The 27,427-nt window shown below is 35.2% G+C and overlaps 1 protein-coding gene across 1 annotated transcript in view; it reads right to left on the bottom strand.

The window, feature by feature from the left end:
• The window catches only part of LOC122802869 (transmembrane protein 255B-like), a 972,295-nt gene that overhangs the window by 19,847 nt on the left and 925,021 nt on the right, over nucleotides 1–27,427 (bottom strand). The window contains exons 7-8 of the mRNA XM_044072667.1: nucleotides 16,138–16,294; nucleotides 13,099–13,251 (exon numbers count right to left, since the gene is read on the bottom strand). Of these exons, the coding sequence (XP_043928602.1) occupies nucleotides 13,099–13,251; nucleotides 16,138–16,294 (310 nt within the window). The remainder of the gene's footprint in view (nucleotides 1–13,098; nucleotides 13,252–16,137; nucleotides 16,295–27,427) is intronic.

Here is a 27,427-nt window from a genome sequence, read left to right as displayed (position 1 = left end):
ATTACCATTGTCTAGTTGTATAAATTTATTGGATACATCAATGTATTTACAAAAAGTACATTTACTTCAGACAGAGGTACCAAAACTAGTTGTTCTAAAACTAGATTGCTGTAGTTTACTTGTATTAGGGAAACAAAGCTGTCTTTTTAACGATTTTTTATTTTTATAAACAAAATTTGGGGCTGCACTAACAAACTCACATAGAATAGGGTCAGAAGATAAAATATGCCAATTTTTTGTAATAATATTTTTTATATCTATGCTGTCAGTACTAAACGTCATACAATAAGCTACATTGCTATAACTATTATTATGGGCAGCCTTTTTTATGTTTTCTTTACGTGAAAAGAATGGGCGTCCACTACTTTGTCTAACTTGACCCTTTCACTTGCTTTATTAACTTCAAAAGGTTTATAACCACGTTCTATAAATTCCATACTAGTGGAACACATAGTTTTTTAATTTCTTGTTCCTGGTCATGGAGCCTAGAAACTCTTAAAAGTTGACCTCTTACCACATTTTCAAAAATATGTGGTGGATGCATACTGTTACATTCAAGATAACTATGTGTATAACATGGTTTTCTATATCTCTTAGTGTGCAGCTTTCCATCTATGCCCTTATACAGGGTAACATCAAGGAAATCTATATAAGTGCAAGAATGTTTCATAGTAAACTTAAGGAAGGGTGTACTTGAATTTATAGCACTTAGAAAATTATTTAAACTTTCAGGATCTCCTTTCCAAAAGATATATAAGTCATCAACAAAACGCCGATAGAATTTTACATGCACATTAAATTGTTCAACATTTAAGATGTTTACATTTTCCCAGTATGCCATGACCATACTGGTGTAGCTATTGGCACAGGACGTGTCTATCTATCTATATCCATCAATCCACAACCCCTTTTCCCATTTTTGCACTTGGTATTGGACTGTCATTTCAACAGTGACAATCATATAGAGCCAAGTCTCAAACCACCAGATGGCTAGCCCTGCCTTGGTTGTTTTGTTATACAGTCACTTGCATGCACACACACATACCTATGGCTGATTTAGAATTTCATTCCACCTACTGTTTGTCTTTGAAATGTGGGATGAAACTAGAGTACCCAGAGAAAAAACCCACATGAACATAGGGAGGACATGCAGAAAATACCCCAGCTGATAATCATACCAGAGAACCTCTTGCTGTGAGGTGACAACGCTATCCACTGTGTCACTGTGCCACCTATATACATATGTATGCATGAATGTATAGACTTGCATGCATGTATGAGTGCATAAACATGTAACCTCGATATACAGATGGAAAAATACTCTTAAATTAGCTGAAATGTAACTTTATTTCTTTCTTAACAAGGATATAGTAATAAAGAAACTAAAAATAAAATGCACTATACTGAGGGCTAAAAAGATAAAACCTGCCTTTATTAAATGTATCAGTATTGGACGCTTTCATCCCTACATCCTGGGACTTCATCAGAATACTGTACATACAAACATTTAAATCCACAGCTTAACTATCTATCTTTGAATTACAATAGGCCAACCAATAGGCCATAAAGGGATATACAGTGCATTTTAGTTTTAGTTTGATACATGATTTTTGCACTACACCTTTTTAAAGATTTAGTAGTAGTTTACATGCACTCAGAATTTAGTGCAACTAAATCTCACCATCAGCTTTGTCATGTACACACAATTATTATTTAGTGGGGTTAACATTATGAATGCATTTGCTGTCATTGTACTGTTCTTTTCTGATCTGACAAAGCTCCAGCTACTTATTAGTAGATAGGTAAACGCACTTTAGACTCCTGAACTTTTTATTTTACTTACTTGCATCAGTTTCCATTTTTATCAGCATAGTCTTCCAACCTGACTCTTATCTCTAAGTATCTGTAATTTACCACCCCAGGCTCAGGTTAAGGGCTTTGAGGCTATGGTCTCTTCCTTTCCTGAATAGCTTCACCACTTCCTATAATTTAGCTCTAGCTTCACACATTGAGATTAAGTCACTTTGCAATAAAGACTCACACAGATGTGTTTACCCTCCTACCACATGCTGTGCTTGTGAGTTTTACAACCTGCAATATCTGCACAGTTTCAGTATGTATGAATATTAAGTCTTCCTAGTACTATAATAACAATCTTTGAATTAATCCATACTTGTCTCAGTTATAGGCAGAGTACATCTTCTGACATTACACGGCACACAGTGAAATAGGAGTCAGTCATATGTAACCCAGTTCATTCTACTGCCATAGAATGCTGTATGTTATCTTAAATCTAATACACACAGAGCCCTTGTATAGCTTTTGGCATGCTACCTACAACTGATATACCACTAGACATATTCATTTTTTCTTGGAAAGGATTGCATATTACCTGACTCAAAAGCTACGAGGTAAATGTATCAAGTCACTGGGACAGCTAGACAATTCCCAGAATGGTGCTAACCAGCTGCAATTGCAACAGCATAGCTCTTAAGGGTTATAGCTTTACTGGTTGTCATGCTTTTGCTAGTAGCTGGCACTCATTTTTTAATATGGCAAATGACATGTACTTACTGCATCACAGATGAGTTGATGTACTAATGGTTGTCCAGTAACAATAGGTATATAAAGTGCTTGTATCAACTGCACACTAGCTTCCCATCCTGTGTAGCTAGTAAGTCTGTATCAATTACACGCCAGCTACACAGGATATGAATACAGCACATAAGCTACGATCTATTATCTACCAAAAGGAGTAGATATGCAGAGCAGGGAAGAAAGATGAGACAGATTCTACTTTAGCTTTGACCAAACAGCCTATAACATACATATATGACAAAGTGTTAAAACATATAAATAATGCATGTCATGTAAACTGGAATTAGAATTGATGGGGCTCTGTTAAAGGCGTAGGTGCTCATCTATGTAATATTTTTTTACTTTTCAGTAAAGAAGTATCAACTTTATAACAAGTTGTAAGTGCTTGATTACGCTGAAGTGTCAACTGAGACTGGCTACACTTATTGGTTCTTTTTTTCTTGGATTTAAGGAAGCTCAGCCAGTGACTTTGATTCTTAAGAAGTACCATTTTTTTTTCTGTGGATTAATGTTTTTTCCTTAAGGGTAGGAGGCATCTTACCCCCTAAGGCTGGAAAACTTTTGTGCTTCACTACAAGAATTTATTCTTATTCATATGCCCTTTTGCAAAAAACAATGAGGTTCTTTCTCGGTGCTTGCATGGTAATGTATCAGTGTTCAGTTTGTTGACCTTTTGTGGAAGACATTTCAGAGGTCAATGTATGGGCTACTCAGCTAAAGTGAGTGGCCTCATATATACTGATATATAGATAGACATGCACACAATAATGAACAGAAATCAGGCAAATAACTTAATAACTTGAATAAATTACTATATACAATTTGAAAGCCATAATCCAAAAATGATAGTACTAGAGGTTATTATCATAATGTGTGTTGGTTGTCTGATGATTTAGGAAACACACTGCACTGTGCTTTATTTTTGAAGTAAGCCTAGAAAACAATAGAAGTTCTACAAGAGGATGAAGTCATTTCGTTTTTGGCATGGATTAAGTTTTCAAGGCTTGGGACCATGTAGAGAGAATAATTTGCTGGCAGCAAGTAAGGAATTAGATGTGATAGACAAGGCAGGTTAGGAATGTGTGAACAAGCAAAGAGTTCTCATTACAACAAATAAAGAAAACAAACTTATAAGAGATGCACAGTAACCAAAAAGAATAGAACTATAGATTAATATGCAGGGTAAAAACTGTGTAATGCATTTCAGTGGGTCACCAGGGTGTTTTTGAAAGAGCAGCACAGAGATGCTACTTACAACAGAACTAGCAGTGGATGAGTTTATTTGCTAACTCATAATCTGTACTGTTTAGTTATTAATAGTAAAGTTATTTGTCAAAAGTACCCACGTGCACAGTGCTAGTCTTTCATCTTCAGTTAGATACTGAATTTGGTAAGCAGTTGAGAGATTAGTAAAAATATTAGTGTTTTTTTTTTTCAATACGGTATTCAAAAAAATAGAGGTAGTCCATCCAAAACCCATGATAGTTGTAGATTTTAACAGTTCCAGTCACCCTTAGAGCATGTGTAAATAAAGCTTAGTTGCATGCTGCATTTTATATCCTTTTTTTTGCCTGGACTATCTGCCACATCTTTTGCATCCATTTGAACCATTCATTTTTTTATATAGGAGAAGAGCTGTTCAGAACCGTTGTTCCAGTTTAAGCCAAAATCTGGCTATGGGAGGCCATCATCCAGTCAGCCCTCATGGTATTTGTTTTTTTTCATGCTCTAACTGTCTGTTCCCCATGGTGGATGTAAGAACAGTACACAGTACTGATCTCCATGCATGCACACCACCAGAAATACCCAGCTTCAGATCCAGCTTATACTGTTTGTCATGCTTATTTCCATAGTATCAGGACTGCTGCTGAATTATGCTATATGTTGTAAGTGTACCTAGCCCTGCTAGATGGTGTCAGAACAACCACAGGTTTAGCCACTGCCTTCCGAGGGATGGGTGAGCAAACAGTATCAACTCATCTTCATCTACTTTTTTCTACAGCATCAAAGGCTCTCATCAAACCCAGTTTATGTGGGACACAGTCATGGCCTTTTCTGAAGTCACTCATCAAACCCAGGTTATGTGGGACACAGTCATGGCCTTTTCTAAAGTCACTCATCAAACCCAGTTTATGTGGGACACAGTCATGGCCTTTTCTAAAGTCACTCATCAAACCCACTTTATGTGGGACACAGTCATGGCCTTTTCTAAAGTCACTCATCAAACCCAGGTTATGTGGGACACAGTCATGGCCTTTTCTAAAGTCACTCATCAAACCCAGTTTATGTGGGACACAGTCATGGCCTTTTCTAAAGTCACTCATCAAACCCAGTTTATGTGGGACACAGTCATGGCCTTTTCTAAAGTCACTCATCAAACCCAGGTTATGTGGGACACAGTCATGGCCTTTTCTAAAGTCACTCATCAAACCCAGTTTATGTGGGACACAGTCATGGCCTTTTCTAAAGTCACTCATCAAACCCAGTTTATGTAGGACACAGTCATGGCCTTTTCTAAAGTCACTCATCAAACCCAGGTTATGTGGGACACAGTCATGGCCTTTTCTAAAGTCATTCGTCAAACCCAGTTTATGTGGGACACAGTCATGGCCTTTTCTAAAGTCACTCATCAAACCCAGTTTATGTGGGACACAGTCATGGCCTTTTCTAAAGTCACTCATCAAACCCAGTTTATGTGGGACACAGTCATGGCCTTTTCTAAAGTCACTCATCAAACCCAGGTTATGTGGGACACAGTCATGGCCTTTTCTAAAGTCACTCATCAAACCCAGTTTATGTAGGACACAGTCATGGCCTTTTCTAAAGTCACTCATCAAACCCAGTTTATGTGGGACACAGTCATGGCCTTTTCTAAAGTCACTCATCAAACCCAGTTTATGTGGGACACAGTCATGGCCTTTTCTAAAGTCACTCATCAAACCCAGTTTATGTGGGACACAGTCATGGCCTTTTCTAAAGTCACTCATCAAACCCAGTTTATGTGGGACACAGTCATGGCCTTTTCTAAAGTCACTCATCAAACCCAGTTTATGTGGGACACAGTCATGGCCTTTTCTAAAGTCACTCATCAAACACAGTTTATGTGGGACACAGTCATGGCCTTTTCTAAAGTCACTCATCAAACCCAGTTTATGTGGGACACAGTCATGGCCTTTTCTAAAGTCACTCATCAAACACAGTTTATGTGGGACACAGTCATGGCCTTTTCTAAAGTCACTCATCAAACCCAGTTTATGTGGGACACTGTCATGGCCTTTTCTAAAGTCACTCATCAAACCCAGTTTATGTGGGACACAGTTATGGCCTTTTCTGAAGTCACTCATCAAACCCAGGTTATGTGGGACACAGTCATGGCCTTTTCTGAAGTCACTCATCAAACCCAGGTTATCTGGGACACAGTCATGGCCTTTTCTGAAGTCACTCATCAAACCCAGGTTATGTGGGACACAGTCATGGCCTTTTCTAAAGTCACTCATCAAACCCAGTTTATGTGGGACACAGTCATGGCCTTTTCTGAAGTCACTCATCAAACCCAGGTTATGTGGGACACAGTCATGGCCTTTTCTAAAGTCACTCATCAAACCCAGGTTATGTGGGACACAGTCATGGCCTTTTCTAAAGTCACTCATCAAACCCAGGTTATCTGGGACACAGTCATGGCCTTTTCTAAAGTCACTCATCAAACCCAGGTTATCTGGGACATAATCATGGCCTTTTCCTTGTATGTTATGGAACAGAAAGCAGCCTGTTGCCTTAGTAAGCTTGAATGGGCTTAAAAATAAATGTTTCCATTAACATGAAGATCTGTAAAAAAGGAAAAAGTGATTTATTATACAGAGATGCTAACAAAGGATGTTAAGTAATGCTCACAAATGACCTATATATGATCTAGATCATTGTCAGAAACTGTTGACTTTAAGGAATGTCAAGGTTAATTCAGTTAATGTAAAGTAAACAGTAGAGGAGCAAAGTACAAAAGTACTTTAGGGACACCTGAAGTACAATTTTGTTGAAGGCCCGGCTATGGAGCAATTATTTCAGTTCTAAGTGATCAGATGGTTTGATAATTTGGCAAATACATTACTAATGAAACAGTCAAGTACAGTCTAGAGGCTTTTTCACAAAGTAAATTATGAGACATGATCTCAGATATTTTCAGACATAACAGACCTGCATGGTTAAGTCTGTAGCCCTGTAGAGCTTGGCTAGAAGAGTAATGAATGTACTGTGTCCTTTATGGAATGCACCCTACTCTTCACAGAGCAAGATACTGGTGTAAACACACTCCCTGAGCCGATTAATTTTTCTTCAGTTTTAATTGTATCTACTTGTTGACCAAATAAGCCCACTGGACAAATTGCCTCTTTTCAGTGGGAACACACCAGCACTATCTGGTTAAGTGACGTCATGCAGTAGGTAGAAAAGAGGTGGGCTGGAGGGAATCAAACCCTGTACCCTGTGCACGGAAAGTAGCTCTTTAATTATATGGAAATAACTAAATTGCATCAGATGCATCTTTTCAAGACGCCTAACAAAGGAAGAGTGCAATGAAAATGTGGCGATGTCTTACGAAGAATTGTCCTAGCTTTTTTAATGGCGATAACTAAGGTAGAGTTCAATAAATCATTGAGCGTTAGAGAGAAAGAATAATTCTTAATAATGTCAGAGTGACAGAAATGAAAATTTCTCAGCCATACAGATACTTAGGGCTCAAGGTATTAACTATTAACTTACCGTGTTTAGAAAGACTCCTTAAAAGTTTGCTGGTCTCTTTCAAACACAAAAAGGGATAAGAAGAGTAAGTAAGAAATACGACGAGTGGTGGAGCTGAAGGGGATTTCCAAAAACTAGGTCTCAGGGACTGCTGGCTGATATGTTTGGCAAACTGCTGTGCTCAACCCTCAGCACTGCTAGCTATATCAAAGGAATGTACTCCATGTAAGAAAATGCACATTAAGTGCTTTTATGTGCTCAGCCAGGTAAGTAGTTCTCCTTTCCGAAGTAGCATATTCTTTTGCGTTTTCTTGAAGAAGGATTTAAAGTGTTTGCACAGTAATGTCCAGTGCTTAAGTAATAAGATGACTGTGCTGCACTCACAGGGAAGTATTGTATATTTAAATGCAGCTACAGCTTTGTCCATCTATTAAGATTCCTTACATACTCCAGTAACAATCTAATCACGTTGCCTTTATTTAGAGTACAATAGGATTTTTTTTTAAGAACAATAGATATCACTGATTTCTGGAGTGCACCATGTATAATGTTCTCTCATTTTAATTGTCTTCTAGACAATTAAGGTAGTTGGATACTGTAGTATTGGAAACTACCCATATTTTTTTTAAATCAAGGATTTAGTCACCTGTAATAGTGAGTGGGTAATCTTTTGTCAATGTGTATTTGCTACATGTGTTATGTGGCCAAAACCTCAAGACAGTTTAAAGCAAGAATATATAAACATTTAGATAATATAAAATGTTGCAAGGAATCTATTTCATTATTTAGACATAAACAAAAACATCCAAGGACATATTTTACTTTTATCAGTAGAGCTATAATCAAGTCAGTATTACCTAATAAAGCTGTCAGGCAAAAATGTCCTCTCCGATAAAGAACAATTTTGAATTGTGACTGTTTAGGCATAATTTGCTCCCTACATTAAAGAACATTTATTAAATTATTGTTAAGGTTCATGGAAATTTGTATTTTTGCTGATTTTTATGATTTTTTTATTTACTGCACACACACATATATATATATATATATATATATATATATATATATATATATATATATATTGATAGATAAAGATTATTTATATATGTAAATATTTATTTATGGATGGATGGATGTATTTTTTATATATTCACCTTCCTAAATATGATGTATATTTATATATATGTGATGTATATTTATATGTATATTTATATGTTATATGGGTGTATTTAAATGTTGTGGTGTTTCAAGTTTGTTGAGTTAATTAATTTTTTCATTAAACTACTGATGCAATGAATTGATGAGCTTATAAAAGGCATTTTCATTATGTTGTAAGTAGATATGTACTGAAAAACATGCAGTTAGGCAATGAAACTGGTTTAAGTACAGCAAACCATCATGTCGGGAAGTTTGAAATAAATATACTTTGTCCTTATTGAGACTTTTCTGGTTATCTATTTTTTCAGTAAGTAGTGCTATTGTCTTTTATTTAAGTGTTGATGACATCAACATTTTAAAGAACTGCTACAACAAAAATATTATACTTTCATTAGAGTTTGCAACAAGGATATTTGTGCCATTAACAACTTGCTAACATTGGTATTCAAGAAAAAAACATATATCCTGCCATCTTCAATGACTCTTTGTAAGTACTGCTGTAATACATGTATCCAAAGGCATTGCTGATTCATCCATGTTTTTATCTTATATGCTCACATGTTATGAGCTTGTTGGCTATAAGAACGCCTTCAAGGTATACTGAGACACAAAATGTTTCTTTTAACAGACTGATGTATGTCAGAGATGTTCTCAATATATGTTTTCCTTCATCTGGTATTTATGTTTTTATGTAAAAAAAATGTAATGATGAGAGTCTTGAATGTAAGATAAAAATATTCTATTTTCAAAACATCTTTAGAAACAAATTTAGTTAAACATTAAATACCTTTTATAATATATACCAGTATACAATATGTTTTATTGTGATTTGGAAATTGTCATTGAACTGAGCTATGTTTTCTATATGTTTATTATATAAAGAAGCAGGTGTATGTATTTTGAATAAAATTAATTTTCATAATATGTAGAAATATTGTACAAGTTACACTAACATTTATTTTAATGGGAGGAACTGGATATATTACTATTATACAATTTATGATCCATGTTAAACAATGTTTTCTTCCATTAAACTTTCAACTTGTATGCAGTGAGACTTAATTTTTCAATGGGACACTGTTAAAAAAGTCAAAGACTGGCTTATAAGATATATGATATATGAAAAGCCTATTATTGTGAATGATATGGCGTAGAGAGGCCAATATCAACATTGCCATGTTATAAAATCATTTCTCTGGACAATGCAGAAGAAGAGGTTAAAATAATAGGAATGTGAGAGGATTTATAAGATTATATTATCAGTTTAATTGTATGGTCAGCTTGAGTGATGAGGAAACTGAATGTGAAAACATGTTAGCAAAGATAATTTGGTGTTCTGATTAAATACAGATTGTATGCGTAATGAAAGGAATGTTATATTGCTCATATAAACATTCAGTGAAAGTATGACATCTTTATGTATTCTTTTAGATGCAATTTTAATAGCTTACAAGTGGAGAATATTATTAAAATGTTTTATATCATTAAGCAATGGAAGGGTAACAGAGGTGGTGGGGAAGAGAAAATGATAATGAAAGAGTAATCTGAATGACATGTTCATAAAATCTTAAAATAAACAGAATGCAAAGGTGAATAAAAAGCGTACATACAAATTTCAGCCATGTTCACGTTGTAATTATTTAAATATTGAATAACATTTGTTATACATCTGGGGTAGTATAGTTAGCCATAAAGACATCAAAATATTTGCAAGAAGAAAAAAAAACGAAATAATTTTGTGTATTAAAATCAAGATTTTTTTATGAAGAAGTGTTTATATCAAAAGACATGAGTTCACCAGATTATGCATTATCTGAATTTCAGTTTTAATGGTAGTACAGAGAAGGTCTGTGGGAGGAATCATTAATATTTATTATTAAAATGTAAAAAAAAAAACAAGCATGTCTTGCAACAGAATATGAGTATCATAAGAATAAAGTTCTACTAAATCTGTGACTACTCAAACTTATAAAACACTGTGAGCAGAAATAAGGTAGAATAATATATTGATTGCTTGATGAATTTTACTGGCGGTTAGTATTACAGACTGCATATAAGTGCTACAATTTTATTTGTTTTAAAAAGATGTTAAAAACTTGTGACTTGATACATTTCAGTTGACTTTATACATCCAATGCTTGTTTTGTTTAAAATTTAATGAACAGTTAATATTTAGTTCATAAAGAGACAATTATATAACTATAGTTTGTTATATTTGGCACGGGTTTGGTTGTCTTTCATGCTTCGCTGTATCAGACATATTATCCACATTTTCTTTCTTAGATAAAACATGGGACTTATTCTAAAGCCAGAATTATTAAATAATTCATTTAAACTGTAGGAAAAAAAACCCCGGATACTGCATTTAAATTGCTCTTGGATTCCTTCCTAAGATGCCTTCTTAAGATCAAAATGTGTGATTTATACTAGTGTTCTCTTACAAAGATCCTCCTTTAATGAAGTCATGAATAATAGCAAATTCTCTGTAAGAACTAAGATTATTTTACAATTAACTAAATAGTTGTGCAGAACATAACTTAAAGGAAGACTTTCCATTATTTAGACTCTTTGGAAACAAGGTATTTCATTTTTGGGTCTCTATCACATAGTCTAAGTGTCAAAACTTCGACTATGTAAATATTGAATCAAAAAGTTCAAAAACATAAAACTCTGAACACTCAGAACAGCAATTTTTTTTCCCAGGGAAAAAAATCACTGTTCTGGTACAAAATGTGGAAACACACAAACACTACATACTGTTTCTAATGTGGGGGGGCTTCACCCCCCACACCCCTACTTAAATATACCAACTCCGAAATCGCACCATAATGGAGGAAATGGCAAGGCTGCGGAAACGGCCCACCAAATTCTTTCCCTGGGAAAGAATTTGATGTTCTGTGGCTTTGTTATTTTTAAACTTCGAACTTCCCAGTTCGAAATTTTGGCATTTGGACATTTGAGCATTCGGACATATGATATACACTCTCATTTTTTAATGAATATGGAATACCATATATAGCCAACAAAGTTATTTTTATTCCCAGGTATTAGAAAGCTTACCACGTAATTCATACTACACTGTACTCTGAAAGTGTATTAAATAGTCTGATTTCTCATATGCTTCATATGTTCATTAATTTGTTCCTTTGACTATTCTGCTATATAATGCATGTTACATAGGAACTTATAAAGCAATGCATTATATTTCTGTTAAAGAAATATTAATACTAACACAATCTTTTGATTACCAATTTTTCTCAATATCACGAATTAACAAAACTTTTACATCCTTGCCAACAGAAATGAATTATATGTACATACATATTTAAAAATGTAAATATGAGCAAAATCATCATAAATGTTAAAATCCTTTACACACACACATACACACACACACACACACACAGACACACACACACACATATATCTATTTATCGATTACCTCATCAAAAAGAGAACACTCATGTGAGCGAGCAAAAAAATAGTATGCAAAGATCGAATCACAAAATAATAAAAAAAAAGTTTCATGCAAGGGGAAAAGCCCATCACACCCCCTGCTGATTCTATATATCAACTCTAAGATCATACAACAGCAGCAAGGAGCAAATTCCCAGTCCCACTGTACTGTAATCTTTCACACAAAGCAGCCATCAATATGAGATTTCAGAAGCTTAAGCAGACAAATCTGGAAAAAATAACATTTACTATTTCAAACATTTGGTAATATAAATTGTGTCTATACATATACACACACACACACACACACACACACACACACACATATATATATATATATATATATATATATATATATATATATATGTATATTTAACATTTGTTAACAGGAAAGTCCAACTTGGAACAAAGCCAATTTTCTTAGGAGGCCCAGGGAGAAACACTCCAGATGCATGTCTTTGTAACTTGGGAGGAAATAGGAGTACATAGAGGAAACCCTCACGAACACAGGGAGGACATGTAGACTCTGCACAGAAGGTACCCCAGCCGAGAATCGAACAGAGGACCTTTTGCTGTGATACCTTTTGCCATCCAGTCTATGTCTATATATCTGTACTGATATATATCAATATACAGAGATACATCTATCTATCTAGCTACATATATATATATATATATATATATATATATATATATATATATATATACATACACACATATATATATATATATATATATATATATATATATATATATATATATATATAGATATACACATACATACATACATGCAAACATATATATATATATATATATATATATATATATATATATATATATATATAGTTGAAAAAATGATTAACATTCATCCATACTTTCTGTTAGTCTTACACAGGCAGAGAGAAAACAAAGCCCTATTATGTTTCCCTTGCGACTAACTCAAAGTAAATCACATGACTTTTAACTCTAATTTCAATTGCAGCACAGATCATGACATAGTACAAATTAGCTGGAAGAATGTATGACATTTTTTTATTTTAAAATGTTATTTCAGGAAAAGGTCATATCCAAAATATCTCAGCATTTGTTTATAAAAATAAAAATGCTCTTGATTTATACCACCACCAGAAATGATAACATGCAATATTTTACCTGAACTGGTAGTTGGTAGGAAGAAGGGTGCCCTGGAAGAGCGGTTGCAGTGGGACACAATCCAGCATATGTTAAAAGCTGTTGAGCGGGGTCATAAAGAATTTGAGGAATAGGAGGGCTTGTTGTGTTGTAGGATATTGGTAAAACTGGTGCCTGTAAATGAATGGTAGAAAAACTCAGTTAATGTGCTAGCTTAATTAGATACATCGAAATGAAGAACCAGCCAGAGGGTAATCGAGCCACTTTATTCAAAAAGTTAATAAGATATAGGAAAAACTTCCAGGTACTTACATGAAAGGATGTATGAACATTTGACTGATATCAAGAAAGGAAAATTAACAAATGCCTTATGTAAACATATTTATGAGTTTAAAGATCATTGCTTTGTTTTTCTGTAATACAGCAGACTGTCCCTGATGTTCAGGGCAATTTATTACCTGAACATTTAGAATTATGTGAATTAAAGTGGCAACTATGCTTAAATGCTTTTGCCCCCTCCAGGCTGAATGATTATGTTAGCATTAATTGCATGCTGAATGCTGAATATATGACTGATGCATATGTTGACTTACTAGAGAAGGTCTGTACAGTACAAAAAAAGGTAAATATTTACATGGTGTTTGTGACTTACCAAACACTGTATAAAGCAAAAGCATTACTTAATTCTGGAAACTAGTTTATAGTAAAAGCATGCTTGTAAGCTGCTACTGACCATATCGAATCAAAATGAATCAGGCTTTTCTGTTAAGCCTCAGAAGAAAACCTTGACTTGACTTTCCTATCTCAGATAATAATGCCATTTTACAACTCCTTCCCCGACCTTGAAACAGTTAAACCTGTTGGCATTACAGAAAGACAATTAAGGCTTTCTTAATTCACAAAAACATACATGGAAAGCAACACTATAGTATAATAAGAAATATAGTGGGAAAATGTTGCAAGTATACAACTATAAATCAAATATCATAAATATTACAGAATCAGCCATTTCTGACAGGTCTGACAGGGGAAATTTTCTGTACTTTACAAATAGTTCAAATCAGGGAAATTATTTAAAAATTGCTCTTATAAGTTTAGCAATTTACTAGAAAATGGTTGCATTAGCATCCATTTTCTAAAGGATATGAAATCTGAAACTCAAATGTCTGCCACTGTTTGATGACTTCAGTGATCAATGATTTGCCAGAAAACTACAAATTTTACAAAGAACAGACCATAAATATGAGGTAAATTTGGACAGTCTGCCAAATTCTGAGCACTTGAAAGGTATGTCTGAGCTGGACACCCACCCACACACACACACCTACACACACACACACACACACACACACACACACACACACACACACACACACACACACACACACACACATAGACAATATACACCAGAAAAATAAAAAGAGATACAAGAGTTTCTTCAGAGAAACAAAAATATATTTTTAGCTCTACGATGGAAAAGCAATCCAATACATCAAGATAGTTTAATGCTTCCAGGTAGCTTTATACAATATCAGAGGAGCATACCTGCTACCACATTAGCACAATAATTCTGCGCAAAGCCTAAAATAATGGGGGGGACACCAGATGGCATGTTGCTGTCTAAAGTGCCACACCTTGGGTTGCATGACACTTCTACAACCATCAAATGCCTATTTTCCTACTCTACCAATACACAGCCACTTGCTGAAATGAGGTGGTTATATTCCGTGAGGACTATGAGAACCACATGCATACATCCAGGCTGTTCTAGACTGCATTAGATCATCCAGGATGAATGCAAATTGTTTTAGACTGCATTAGATCATCTGGGGCTTAATGCAAATCTTTCTTCAGGATGACAAAAGCTAAGAAACTTTGATACATAAATAAACAAAGCATAGTAAAACCCAAAATGGAAGAAGTGAAAGCTACATAAATGTGGTTATAATCCATCACTAAGGGTCATATCAAGATATTTTGAGAATTAATAGGATACTATAAGAATTTTTTCCTTATTTTTACTGCATTGGAATGCCCACTGGTAGAACTTATATAAGCAAAAGTGTCATTATGGGTCAAAAGGACAGAGGACACTAAAAATGCATTGTTAGTTTCAAGCTACCCTGTATACTCCTCTTTTAGTATCCCAGATTATAGTACTGTCAATAACTCTGAGTTAGCTATTTGGGATATTCTACCAGATGTTCATGATGAGAGTGTATGTACCTGGTATGTTGTCTGAGTAGAAAACATTCCTCTAAGGAAATTAATTATATCACCATTGAAAATTAATATCTTGGTGTTGAATGATCTCTTAATATAATTATGTTATTATTTGTTAGGTTGGCATGTCATTTCGGTAGTTAACTATGCAATGGTTAAATCGACATAAGGACAAAATACCAAACTGAGGCACCGGTCATTATCTTTATAATCCTTCCATATCACTGCGAATCATCACTCAGGAGTTCAGCATGATAATGCTGAATGTCTTCTTAGTGTGCATTACCTGATGCTATTGCTGCTTGGTCCCCTAGTTCTGAGCTTGGGGTGCTGTGTAATGTGTGATCTCTAGTTCTGAACTGTGGTGTACTCTGTAATGCTCTTACAGGACTAGTAGCTAATTGCAGATACATTGATTCCATAGTTTTCCAATCTTTGTAGCCTCATCCACCACATTTGCTTTGTTATTTCAAGTATAATCGTGCAGCTTCTCTGAAGAAGTAACGCAACAGGCATACTCCCTTTATGAACTAAATGTAGCTAGAATTGAGTCAGTGCAAGAGAAGAGTGAGTGAATTTTGAACTTTCTCATTCCTGAACAGATCAAATGGGTACAAATTTTGATTTTATCCATTTCAGATAATTAACCTGTTTTTTGGGATTTAATAATTATTATATGGCATCTGATGGATTCCAACTAATAATATTATAGTTTTGTTACAACAGATTATGTTGTGCAGTTTGTTCTATACATCTAAATGTTTTAATAATAATGATTTAAATCAGCAGTGCAGTGAACTGAAGGTAAACGAGTACCACCAGCAATGAATGACCTACCATGTCTTTAAATGCCCCCAGTATAGCTGCGGTGATAATGCCAAGAAATATTCCAGCAATGTTCAGCACAGTTGAAGTCCAGAGTAAGCGATATAGGTGAACCACATCTTGACAGCTGTTAACACCGACATACTCATAATAACTTATTTGTTCATAACTGAAAAATAAAATAATACAAGTAATTGTAAGAAAAAAGATATGCATTGTTTTTCAAAATATTTATAAACAAGCATTTGCTGAAGGAAGAACTGGAAAATTCTCAAAATGTAAGGCATACTTGCCTAATTTCAGCACAACTGTATATATGTTCTCTTTTGAGAACTACACATTTGGCATAATCCCGCAAAAAAGTTAGAAATTACCAGTATTTTCTGTTTTCATATGACTTTCCACTAATACACTGTACAATAAATTGCATAGGTACTGTTTTTCCAATTTACATGCTTATGAATTCTTAGAAAGCCCATGTAGATGCAATGTGTCTCATTATTTAAAGCTTTACTTCAAAGACCTAGGGTCTGCAGTTCAAGTTTAACCTCTGGTCAATGTCTCAACATGTTTTCTAGGTCCTACACCCCCCCACAAAAGAATAATTACACAAGCCAGTTTGTGTGTGTGTGTGTGTGTGTGTGTGTGTGTGTGTGTGTGTGTGTGTGTGTGTGTGTGTGTGTGTGTTGTATATTTACCAAGCAGCTTTGGATTAACATAGTCTGTGGACCAGCCCACCTTCCAACTTAAATCACAAAAATAAATAAGTAAATACATTCTCTTTTATGATGATTATTTAAAAATGTCAAAAAGAAATAAGTGATAGTAAAGTGGCAAACTAAGCAGCAAATCTTACACAAATACCTATGATATTTTATGGAGTTATTTCTTACTAATGCATGACTCTGCAAAATCATCTGAGAAAAGCTAGTGAAATACTGTAAACCAAAGACCTAATCTATATATCATATCTGATGTATCAAGAAGAAGGACATGTCTATTAATACTGAATATCTTGCTACACAAGAAGGATTCACTAATTCCAGGGATTCAAATAAACCATGTGGTTTTCATACCAAACCATTGCTTTAGATACTATTCTCTCTGTCAGTTTTTGAGATCTACTCTAAAAGATACACAGATGTTAAAAAATGTCCAGAAACCAGAAAATGATTTCTTATGATGAACATAAAAGGTTGCTTTAGGTTGAAAACATTTTTTACTGTCTGAAATTAATATCCACCTGCTCCATGTTTAAACATTTCTGTTTGTTAAATTTGTAATTTGTGATGGAAAACAGGGAATTAATATTTTAATACTTTATTGCTAAGACAAAAGATAAATTAAGCACTTTCGTCCTTACAAGATAGGACTTCTTCAGAACTGAATGTCCACAATTAATTCAAAGGTCAGAAGGAACCTTAGAAGTTTGATAGCATTTAGAATTTCCCTCAGTTGCATAACACACAAATTAATAAAACAGTTGTATGTGTTAAGTAAATGAGGTCCATTGCATGCTGTTTATATTTTACAAATGTTCACAACGGACTCTTAAGTTACATAGTAGTAAATAATACCTTATTCAGAAAAAAAAGAAAGAAATCCGTGATCTAGGCCCAAACTGAAGATGGGCCTAGACAAGTAAAAGAAAAAGCAAAGCTCTTGTTCTTTCATGATATCCCCAAATGCAGAGCATGAAAAACATCACTTTACATTTCAAATCTACATAAAAGTATTGATATGCATACTTAGGAGGTAGTTATGCATTTGGTAGAAAAGCCCAAAGTGAAAATAATTTACTTTATTATATAAATAGCTTTGCAATATTTCCTTCACAATGTTTCTACGTTTATGGAAGATAATAAGAACAAGTCCCAACATGGCTTTACAGTCACTTGCATGTGATAGTCCTGTTGAAAAGCTCCTTTAAACTAATATAATTATGCAAAACATTTTTAGAAAAGTCCATTGGAGCACTTTCTATTACTTTAGCAGGGAATATATCACATGTAAGGGGAATACATGGACTGATATCAACATCTCACGGTTTAATATAAGTTAATGGTCTAAATAAGGAGAATTATGTATAGTGCATTTATTTATCTATTTCTTTATTTATTTAATTTATTGTTTGATAACTAGGTAGGTGAGCTGATGCAAAGATATATACTTCTCAAGGGACAGTGCTTATACCCTTTGGCAGAGGATGGGGCTTGATCTATGCCCAGAGCTGTGTATGCGCTAAGTTGGGCTGCATTGATATTGTTTCGGATTGCTATGTGTCTATTTACTATGCCACCACTCCCTTTTAACAATTTTTGGAAGAGTTTTCAAAGTAACAATTTTGTTATTTTATCTTTGCTTCCTAATTCTTTATCTTGCTCTTTCACGCTTTTGACTGCCCCAAAGTCTTTCTTATTTGACTCTCTGGTGATCTTTGCATGCTTCCAACTCACTTTGCCTTTGCAACGGTTTTCTCTTTATGTACATCTGCCTCCTCCTTTTTAAATACATTACTTCTCCTTCACAGTTATTGCTGTTTATCTATTGTCTGAACTTTAAAGTTTAAGTGGGCCTCTTATTTCATGCTAGGTGTTGTCCCCTTTATTCATAGAAAAGTCTCCTTTATCTATATATCAGAGGCTCTCTCTTATCTGTTTAGTTAAGCTCTTCCATTGTGTTATTTATTCTTTGCATATTCCACTCCACAAATCCTGTTTTTTCTTTCTCAGCGAATTTTTTCTTTCTAACCCACTTCTCACCTGTTACGCTCTTTCTTCATATTCTCATAAAACTGCTACTTTCTGTAGGGTTAATTGCCAGCATATTTTGCTGCATGCTCTTTTTCTTTTTCCCCCCCTTTTTATATTCTCCCAATTCCCTCCATCATTATCCCCATTATATCCCTTACAATGCCTGAAACAGCGCCATAAGAGTTCAGTTTTAAGTTCCTTATGGGTAATTTACCCATTCAGCACAGTACATTCCCTTCAATCATCATCTTACTTTTTTTTTGCTGTGCTTTTGATCCAGTAACTGTTTCTGATATTCTCCACCCCAACATAACTTTTTGTTATTATATTTTAACATATTGCCTCACCATCTGAGTGCTCTATCTACAATCCAGACAATCAGAGACTGACTTTTGGCTCAGGCATTAGATGAGCTTGCTAGAAAGGTTGGGAGTGAGTTGTTGATGCTGACTCACTAAGCAGAGCTTATTCGCCGTAAGTAAATGCAATGGCATTTTTAAGAATCATGCCCACTGATAGCAGAACTGTGAAGTACCAGAAGTTAGTCCGCAAGTATCTATAAAGCATAAAACATTAGGCTTTGTATGATTTCAAACATACTTGGATAAAGAAGAAAAAATGTGGCTATATGCAGCCGCACATGAAAGAGTTAAGACATACGGCAGACAGTGCAGGTTTTACTGTTAATATTTAAAAAAATAAATAATTTGAATATGTTTATATAGTGGTATCCTTATGTGGACACCCTGTTGTTAAACAATGGAAAGAGGGGGACTGGAAAGATTGAAAAGGGAAGACATAGCAAAGAGGGGAACACAGAAGGAAAACAAAAGAGTTGTGCTGGAGGATGTAGGAGACGAGGGGTGTTGGTGTTTTTGTTAGAGGATTGATCACCCTATTTTTTTAATTTTTTATATAAGATTGTAGTTTGGGTGAGAAGTTGGTAACAGAGTATAGGAGACATGATAAGGGGAAGAGCAGGTTGATAAAAAAAGAATCCCTGATTCACAGGTCCTCAAATGTTTCCACTGCATGATGTTGTTGCAGTGGAGGATCCCAATGTTGATGTGCAGGGGACTATAGCAGAGTGGTGATCAATGAGTTTTTAACATACTGAGGTGAATCCTGGAGTGGCTGAAGGCATTTCTCCACTACCTGATCCACCATGTCCTCAACCAGGCATCATAGCCCATGGTCAGTGAGGCTTATCAGGCTACCATATGCCAAGGTACCTACAGGACCGGTGCCACCACACCTACCCTGACAAGACTTCCCTGGATGAGCAGAGGGTGAACAATCCCTGAACTGAGTGGCACATTGCTTGGCTGCTCGGGATCTGTTGAAAAATTAACAGAAAATTGCAGAGAAAGAAAATAAATAAAGAAAAATGAATGCATAATTAAAATAAGAAAAACGGGGAGGCAGAGAAGAAATGCAGATAAATATGCAACACAATCCAAAAGATGTAGGATTTTTGCCTTGAAATGTTTACATAGATATTTCTATTCTCCAAGTAGATGCCAGATAATTTTTTCCTCGGGCAGACAGCAAGGCTATGTTGGAGGTGTGATGGGGAAGAAAAAAGTAAATGGGAACATATTTTTGGGAAGTGTGGTGAATTTGTGGACTTTAAGGATTCCCTGTGGGATGCACTGCTGGAGATGCTGGGTGGGAGATTGGTCTGACGAGGGAGATGATTTTCCTGAGCTGTGATACAGAATCGGAATTGCCTAGACATGGTATGACCTTGCTGTGTCTAATAACGGCGGCTGCCAAAAAAGCAATTACTAGAAAATGGAAATCAAACTCTAAACCAACTATACTGAAGTAGTGAATATAGTAACAGATAAAACAACTGGAATTGTCATCTTTAGAAAAGGGTAGGAGCAAACTACACAGGAAAAATGAGAATTGTGAGAACGATATGGGAGGAATGAGGCTTTAAATGTGGCAGGACTTAAATAAGCTATGTAATGTCTGAGTGAGAAAGATTGGGTAGATTATAAGTGATGTATAATGTTTGCAACTGGAAATGTGTCAGTATGGTGTGTGATGTAAAATGCTTGCAACTAGGGTTATATCAGTGTGGTTTGTTTTCATTTATATAAATGTATGATTGCCTATGTAGCAAGTGATGGTTTAATAAAGATCTTTCTTCTTTAAAAAAAAAACAGGAATTGAATAATACATGTAATGTTGCTTAGGTTATATGATATATAGCAATATATGTGAAGTATAATGTTTATGTTAATTATATTTTGATTACTTTTATATGAATGCAAGTCTGCCTATGTCACAAGTGATAATTCAATAAAGATGTCTGAAAAAAATAAAGTCACACATAATGTTAGATAACATTCCTGTCTTTATTATTTATTACAACATTGATTGCACCATCTTCCCAAGAGTGGACACAGTGGTGAGAGATCTGTGTACAGGGTAGGATAGATAGTAATCTGAACTTTGGCCACCATGTGTCCACGGTGGTGAGGAAATCCTTCTATGTGACTCAGCTTATAAGTAAGGGCATGCCATCCAGATCTAAGGATGCAATACTACCACTGCACTCAGCCCTCATCAGACCAATAATTGAGTACAATGCACCCTTTGGCATGAATCTTGCCAGGCACCTGCAACAGGGCCCTAAGTAGTTTCTCACCTGAAACAATACAGGTATAACCAACATGACATATGTGGACTGATTAAAAACCCTATCACTGTATTCAATTTTCTACAGATTACTGAGGGGCGATCTGTGCCTGACCTACAAGGCAGTCTCTGACCCAGCCCTGATGGAAATGTTGCATATTCGTAAAACTAACTGCATGAGGGTTACCTGCTCCAAAGATCTAAACCTGCAAGAGATCATGCTGGAGAGACATATATATGTTCCAGAGATTGCCCCTCCTCTGGAATAGGCTTCATATTCACATGAAGCAGAGTCCTTCCTTGACCAACTTTAAGTGCAATCTGGACCAATGGATGGGAAATCTCATTCATTCCTGGGGTGGCACCCATGTCTCTTATGGACAAAGGCAGCCTGTAAAAATTGTCAAACCCCATTTGCTGACCCTTGTTATCTTTCCCCTAGGGATAGAAAATTGGGTAAAATGTGAGTTAAACTGGCTAGGCTTGTAAAGGCTCCTGAGCTGTTAGTATAGTAATCTCCTATGAACCTATGAACCTATTACCACTGAATTTTATTTTTATTAAATCTTTATTTGAGTAAAACAAAATTTCTGGGAAATGCTTATGGATACGTGGGAACAATCAGTATATTACTATCAAGTAGTGGTGATTTTTACAGTTGCAGTCTACTGATATTAATGAGATGTACTGGTTTAATATAACAAATGGTAGTACATTTAAAATTTTTGCATGATATGGAATTGTCTGCAATACTGTACTGAATGTGCTATAGTTCTTCTATCTTTGTGTATGCATATTCTTGCAGTTATAATAACCAAACTGATTAAAGATGAAAAGCAGCATTTATTGTTTAACACCTAATGTCCTTCTCTCTTGCACGCTTCTGGAATTCTCTACCATCTCCTATCCGAATCACCAGCAGTCTCTCCTCACGTAAAACCTTGCTGCACTTACAGGTAAATTCACAATGGAAGTGCTCCTGTTCCCATTCTACCTAATCCTTCTAATACCACTTCCTACTCTCCTAGAACTAAATACACCATCACTGCCTCTTATAGTTCCACAGCTCTATTGAACTATTTGACCAACTACTTAACAGTTACCCTATGTTGCTACTTTTGTAAAAAAAAAGAAAAAGCTTTTTATTGCTGTTTAATGAACTATACTGTTTTCTATCATTAACCTTTTCTTATCATATTTACTTTGTATTCCTATGAGATAATCTATAATGTATATGTGCATTGTGCACTATGTATTTGCATTTTTCTGGAGCTTTTCTCCCCAGGACTCCATTGAAAATGGGCTCCTAGTGGCCCAGTGGACTATCCTGGAAAACAAACTGCAAATAAATAAATAATAAATTTATTTTTTTAAATGGCAATAATTTTTTATTCATACTTATGAACACCCTCAGTCAGCCTTGCTAATCTCCTGTTCTGCTGGGCTGAATTGTAGTAGATCTTCATTAGGTTCTTAGAGAACACTTAACAGCATGATAGTTTACCCGTCTTAGATTTTTGTTCCTTAATATTTCTAACAGGATTACTAGCACTAGTCAGCAAAGCCTTCAATTCATTGTTCCAGTTGCTTAGTATATGTGGTTACTTCTTTAAACATTTATTTTCATTTCTAAAATATAGTTTCATTTATTAAGCATGGAAACAGTAAAGCACAGACTGTCATACAAACATTACACCTAATCAGTCTGTGGTAATATTTCCTTTAATGCAAGTTGAAATAGTAGGGGTATATCTTCCTTCAAAATGTGTGCAGAGCTTGACTGTATAGGGAAAGGGGTTGTCTGGCATCTTACCATACACTTTCAGTGTAGGTTCTAGTTTTCACTATGTTTTGCATGCTTATGTAGCAGTTTTAAGTAATATCCTGTGAATTTTCTTTAGGCAACACAATTTACCTTACCCTCAAAGGCAAAATCTGTATGCACATAAAATGCACCAAGTGAAAGGAAGTTTTAGCATCTTTCAAGACCAACTTTCATTAAACAAAACATATTTACTGTTACAGATGGATGTAGCACATATTGTTCATGGCAATGTACTCTTTGATAATTTGCTGATTAATAAGTGTAAGCATATAAAGGGATTGTGTAGAAATGTAAACAGGAGTAAAACAAATGGTTCTCTCTCATTAAACTACAGTGGATATAAAAAGTGCGCACACCCCTGTTAAAATGCCAGGTTTTTGTGATATAAAAAAACGAGACCACAGTAAATCATTTCAAAACTTTTTCCACCTTTAATGTGACCTATAACTTGTACAAGTCAATTGAAAAACAAATCTATTAGGGGAAAAATATAAAAAATATAAAAACCATACAATAAGCTGGTTGCATGTGTGCACACCTTAAACTAATACTTTGTTGAAGCACCTTTTGAATTAATTACAGCATTCAGTCTTCTTGGGTACACACCTGCCATCAATTAAAGAGACTCTGATTAACTCCAAATAAAGTTCAGCTGTCCTAGTAGGATTTTCCTGACATTTACTCAGTTGCCTGCTACAGCAAAAGCCATGGTTTGCAGAGAACTTACAAAGCATCAAAGGGATCTCATTGTTGAAAGGTTTCAGTCAGAAGAAGGGTACAAAAAAAATTCCACAGCATTGGATATACCATGGAACACAATGAAGACAGTCATCAAAAAGTGGAGAAAATATGGAACAACAGTGATGGTGCAAAGAACTGGACATCCCTCCAAAATTGATGAAAAGACAAGACAAAAACTGGTCAGGGAGGCTGCCAAGAAACCTACAGCAACACTGAAGGAGCTGCAGGACTGGTTGTGTACTACATGTGACAACAATCTCCCATATTCTCCATATGTCTGGGTTATGGGGTAGGGTTGCAAGATGGAAAACTTTTCTTACACAGTAAAACATCCAGGCCCAGATAAAATTTGCAAAACAATACATCAAGTTTCCCAAAAGCATATGCTAAAAAGTCACTGACCCCAAGCATACATCCAAATCAACAAAAGAATGACTTCACCAGAAGAAAATTAAAGTTTTGGAATGGGCCAGCCATAGAAAACATTTTTAGAAATAATTGGTCGATATTCAGTACAAATACAGACATACAACCAATTGTAGGAAATAAACCAAGGTTTACATATGAGAATAAGAAAAACTTAAAAAGAATGCTTTGCTACCCACGCACAGTGAACGAAGATACAAGCCCCCCCTTACTTTAAAGGTACATCTAAATGTTCCCATTGTAATTGGTGTCTATTGACACCAATAATTAATTTATACACCCAGACACTGGGAAAGTTATGAACTTTAATGTTTCTGCAAATTGTGAAACTTGTCATTTTGTCTATTTGGCTGTATGTCAAATTTGCTCAGCATTCTACATCGGCAAGACGTATCGTACACTGCGAGAGAGAATACGTGAACATATATATAACATCAATCACTTAATATGTTTTAATGCTTTAGCCAAACATGTCCATATAAATAGACCAGAACATAAATTTAAATTTCAAGTAATTGAAACTATTAGAGAAAGTATACGGGAAGGTGATACAGAAAATAGGGTAGAAACAAGCGAACTAAAATGGATTATCAGGATGAAAGGTAACAAAGGGAAAGGACTGAATGATAACATTTGTATCAAGCCTGTACTTAAGAACAGAGTGTTTAGATGAATATAGTGTTTTTTTATATATACATGTATGTATTTAATATAGTTTAATTAATTTATGTCAGTATTGTTTTAAAATATCAGTTTGCATTTTTATATGCAAAGATGAGTAAGTGCTACAGCTATAACCTGGTGGGTTAATTAGTTGATTAGTTAATGGCTGCGTCTCATTGGTTAAAGTCCGTTTAAAAAGAGAATGTGGAATTGATTCTTTGTATCATTTTCTGAAGAAGCGGCAGTAATAGCTGTGAAAGCACTAACAATTTTAAATAAACAGAACTTTTTATGCATTATTCCTGCTGTGGGCTGTTTCACCTTTGCTTTTCCTTTATTGTATTATTCATCATTTTGGTGATCTCGTTGGGTGAAGCTCTTGTACCGCTGGTGTATAGCACGTTGGACTTTTCTACAATATGTTAAAATGTGTTGTGGTCTGATAAGACCAAGTTTGAACTTTTTGTCCACAATTCCAAAAGGTATGTTTGATGCAAAAACAACACTTCTTATCACCAAAAGAGCACCATCTCCACAGTGAAGCATGGTGGTGGCAGTATCATGCTTTGGGTTGTTTTTTCTTTTCAGCTGGAACTGGGGCTTTAGTCAAGGTGGAGGGAATTATGAACAGTTCCAAATACCAGTCACTTTTGTCCCAAAACCTTCAGACATCTGCTAGAAAGCTGAAGATGAGGAGGAATTTCACCTTTCAATATGACAATGACCCCAAGCATACATCCAAATCAACAAAAGACTGACTTCACCAGAAGAAAATTAAAGTTTTGGAATGGGCCAGCCAAAGTCCAGACTTAAATCCAGTAGAAATTCTGTGGGGTGACCTGAAGAGGGCTGCTCACAAGAAATGCCTTTGCAATTTGACAGATTTGGAGAGCTTTTGCAAGGAAGAGTGGGCAAATATTGTCAAGTCAAGATGTGCCATGCTGACAGACTCCTACCCAAGAAGACTGAATGCTGTAATTAAATCAAAAGGTGCTTCAACAAAGTATTAGTTTAAGGGTGTGCACACTTATTCAACCATTGTATATTTTTTTATTTTTCCCCCTAACAGATTTGTTTGTTTTTCAATTGAATTGTACAGGTTATAGGTCACATTAAAGGTGGGAAAAGTTTTGAAATGATTTATTGTGGTCTCATTTTTTTATATTAAAAAAACTGGAATTTTAACAGGGGTGTGTGCACTTTTTATATCCACTGTATATGCTTATGATTTGCTTGAAACTACCAACCCCCTCCCCCCCCCCCACCCTCCACTCTGGCTAGGGTGCATACCTCTTAACTTCTTATTGCAAGAAATGTAGACAAAGCTTACATTAATGGGGGGCAAGGCCCAAAAATAGGGACAGATTTTAAATACTGCTCATATAAACTTAGAATGTTGGTAGAATAACAGGATTTGTGTTAGCATGCATTTTCTGAAGGATATGAGGTCTGAAACTCAATGTATGTGATTATTTAGTGACTTCAATCCTCACTGATTTGCCAGAAAACCACAAATGTTATGAAGAACAAACAAAAAATATGAGGCAAAACTCGGGATATTCTGTGAAAATCTGAACAGTTGAGAGGTATGCTAGAGTGTGGTGAATGACTGAGTTCAGTCATCTTGTATGTGCAGTTAGTATTGTGAAATAAATGGGTCTATGCCACTTAATCAAAATATGTATTCATCAAATACATATTCATCAAACACTAATCAGCGAAACTTGTTTCAGCAAACCCTGGACTTTTTACCAGGTTTAGGAACCACATGCTCACTAGCACTCTGGAACAGACACCACAGTGAACCAAACCTGCCCAAGTGAGGGTCTTTGCCCCCCCACCCCCTAACTATATATACTAACCCTGAAATCGCAATAGAGAAAAGAGAAAAATTGTAGTGATGGCCAAGTGCTTCCTAACCCTGGGAAAATGTCCAGGGTTTGCTGAAATGAATTTTGCAGATTAGTGTTCAATGAATACGTATTCAACGAATACATATTTCCATTACTTGATATAGATCAGTAAGAAATGACTGTCTTGCACAATTATCATACTAGTAAATATTTTCTGGCTTATACAAACAAAGCCCTTTTCTTTACAAAAATGCCTGCATGTAGTGCAAATAATAACTAAAGCTAGTAACTAATGTACATGAAATTATGTGACAATGCAAATATGTTTTTTTTGTTTGTATAAATGCATACACTTATATACAAAAAATAGCAAGTATACTTATGCAGATATA

Source organism: Protopterus annectens, chromosome 5.part0 (genome assembly GCF_019279795.1).
Source record: "Protopterus annectens isolate FY-2018-M chromosome 5.part0, PAN1.0, whole genome shotgun sequence".
NCBI classification, from domain to species: Eukaryota; Metazoa; Chordata; order Ceratodontiformes; family Protopteridae; genus Protopterus; species Protopterus annectens.
This window is presented reverse-complemented; position numbering and strand designations above follow the sequence as displayed.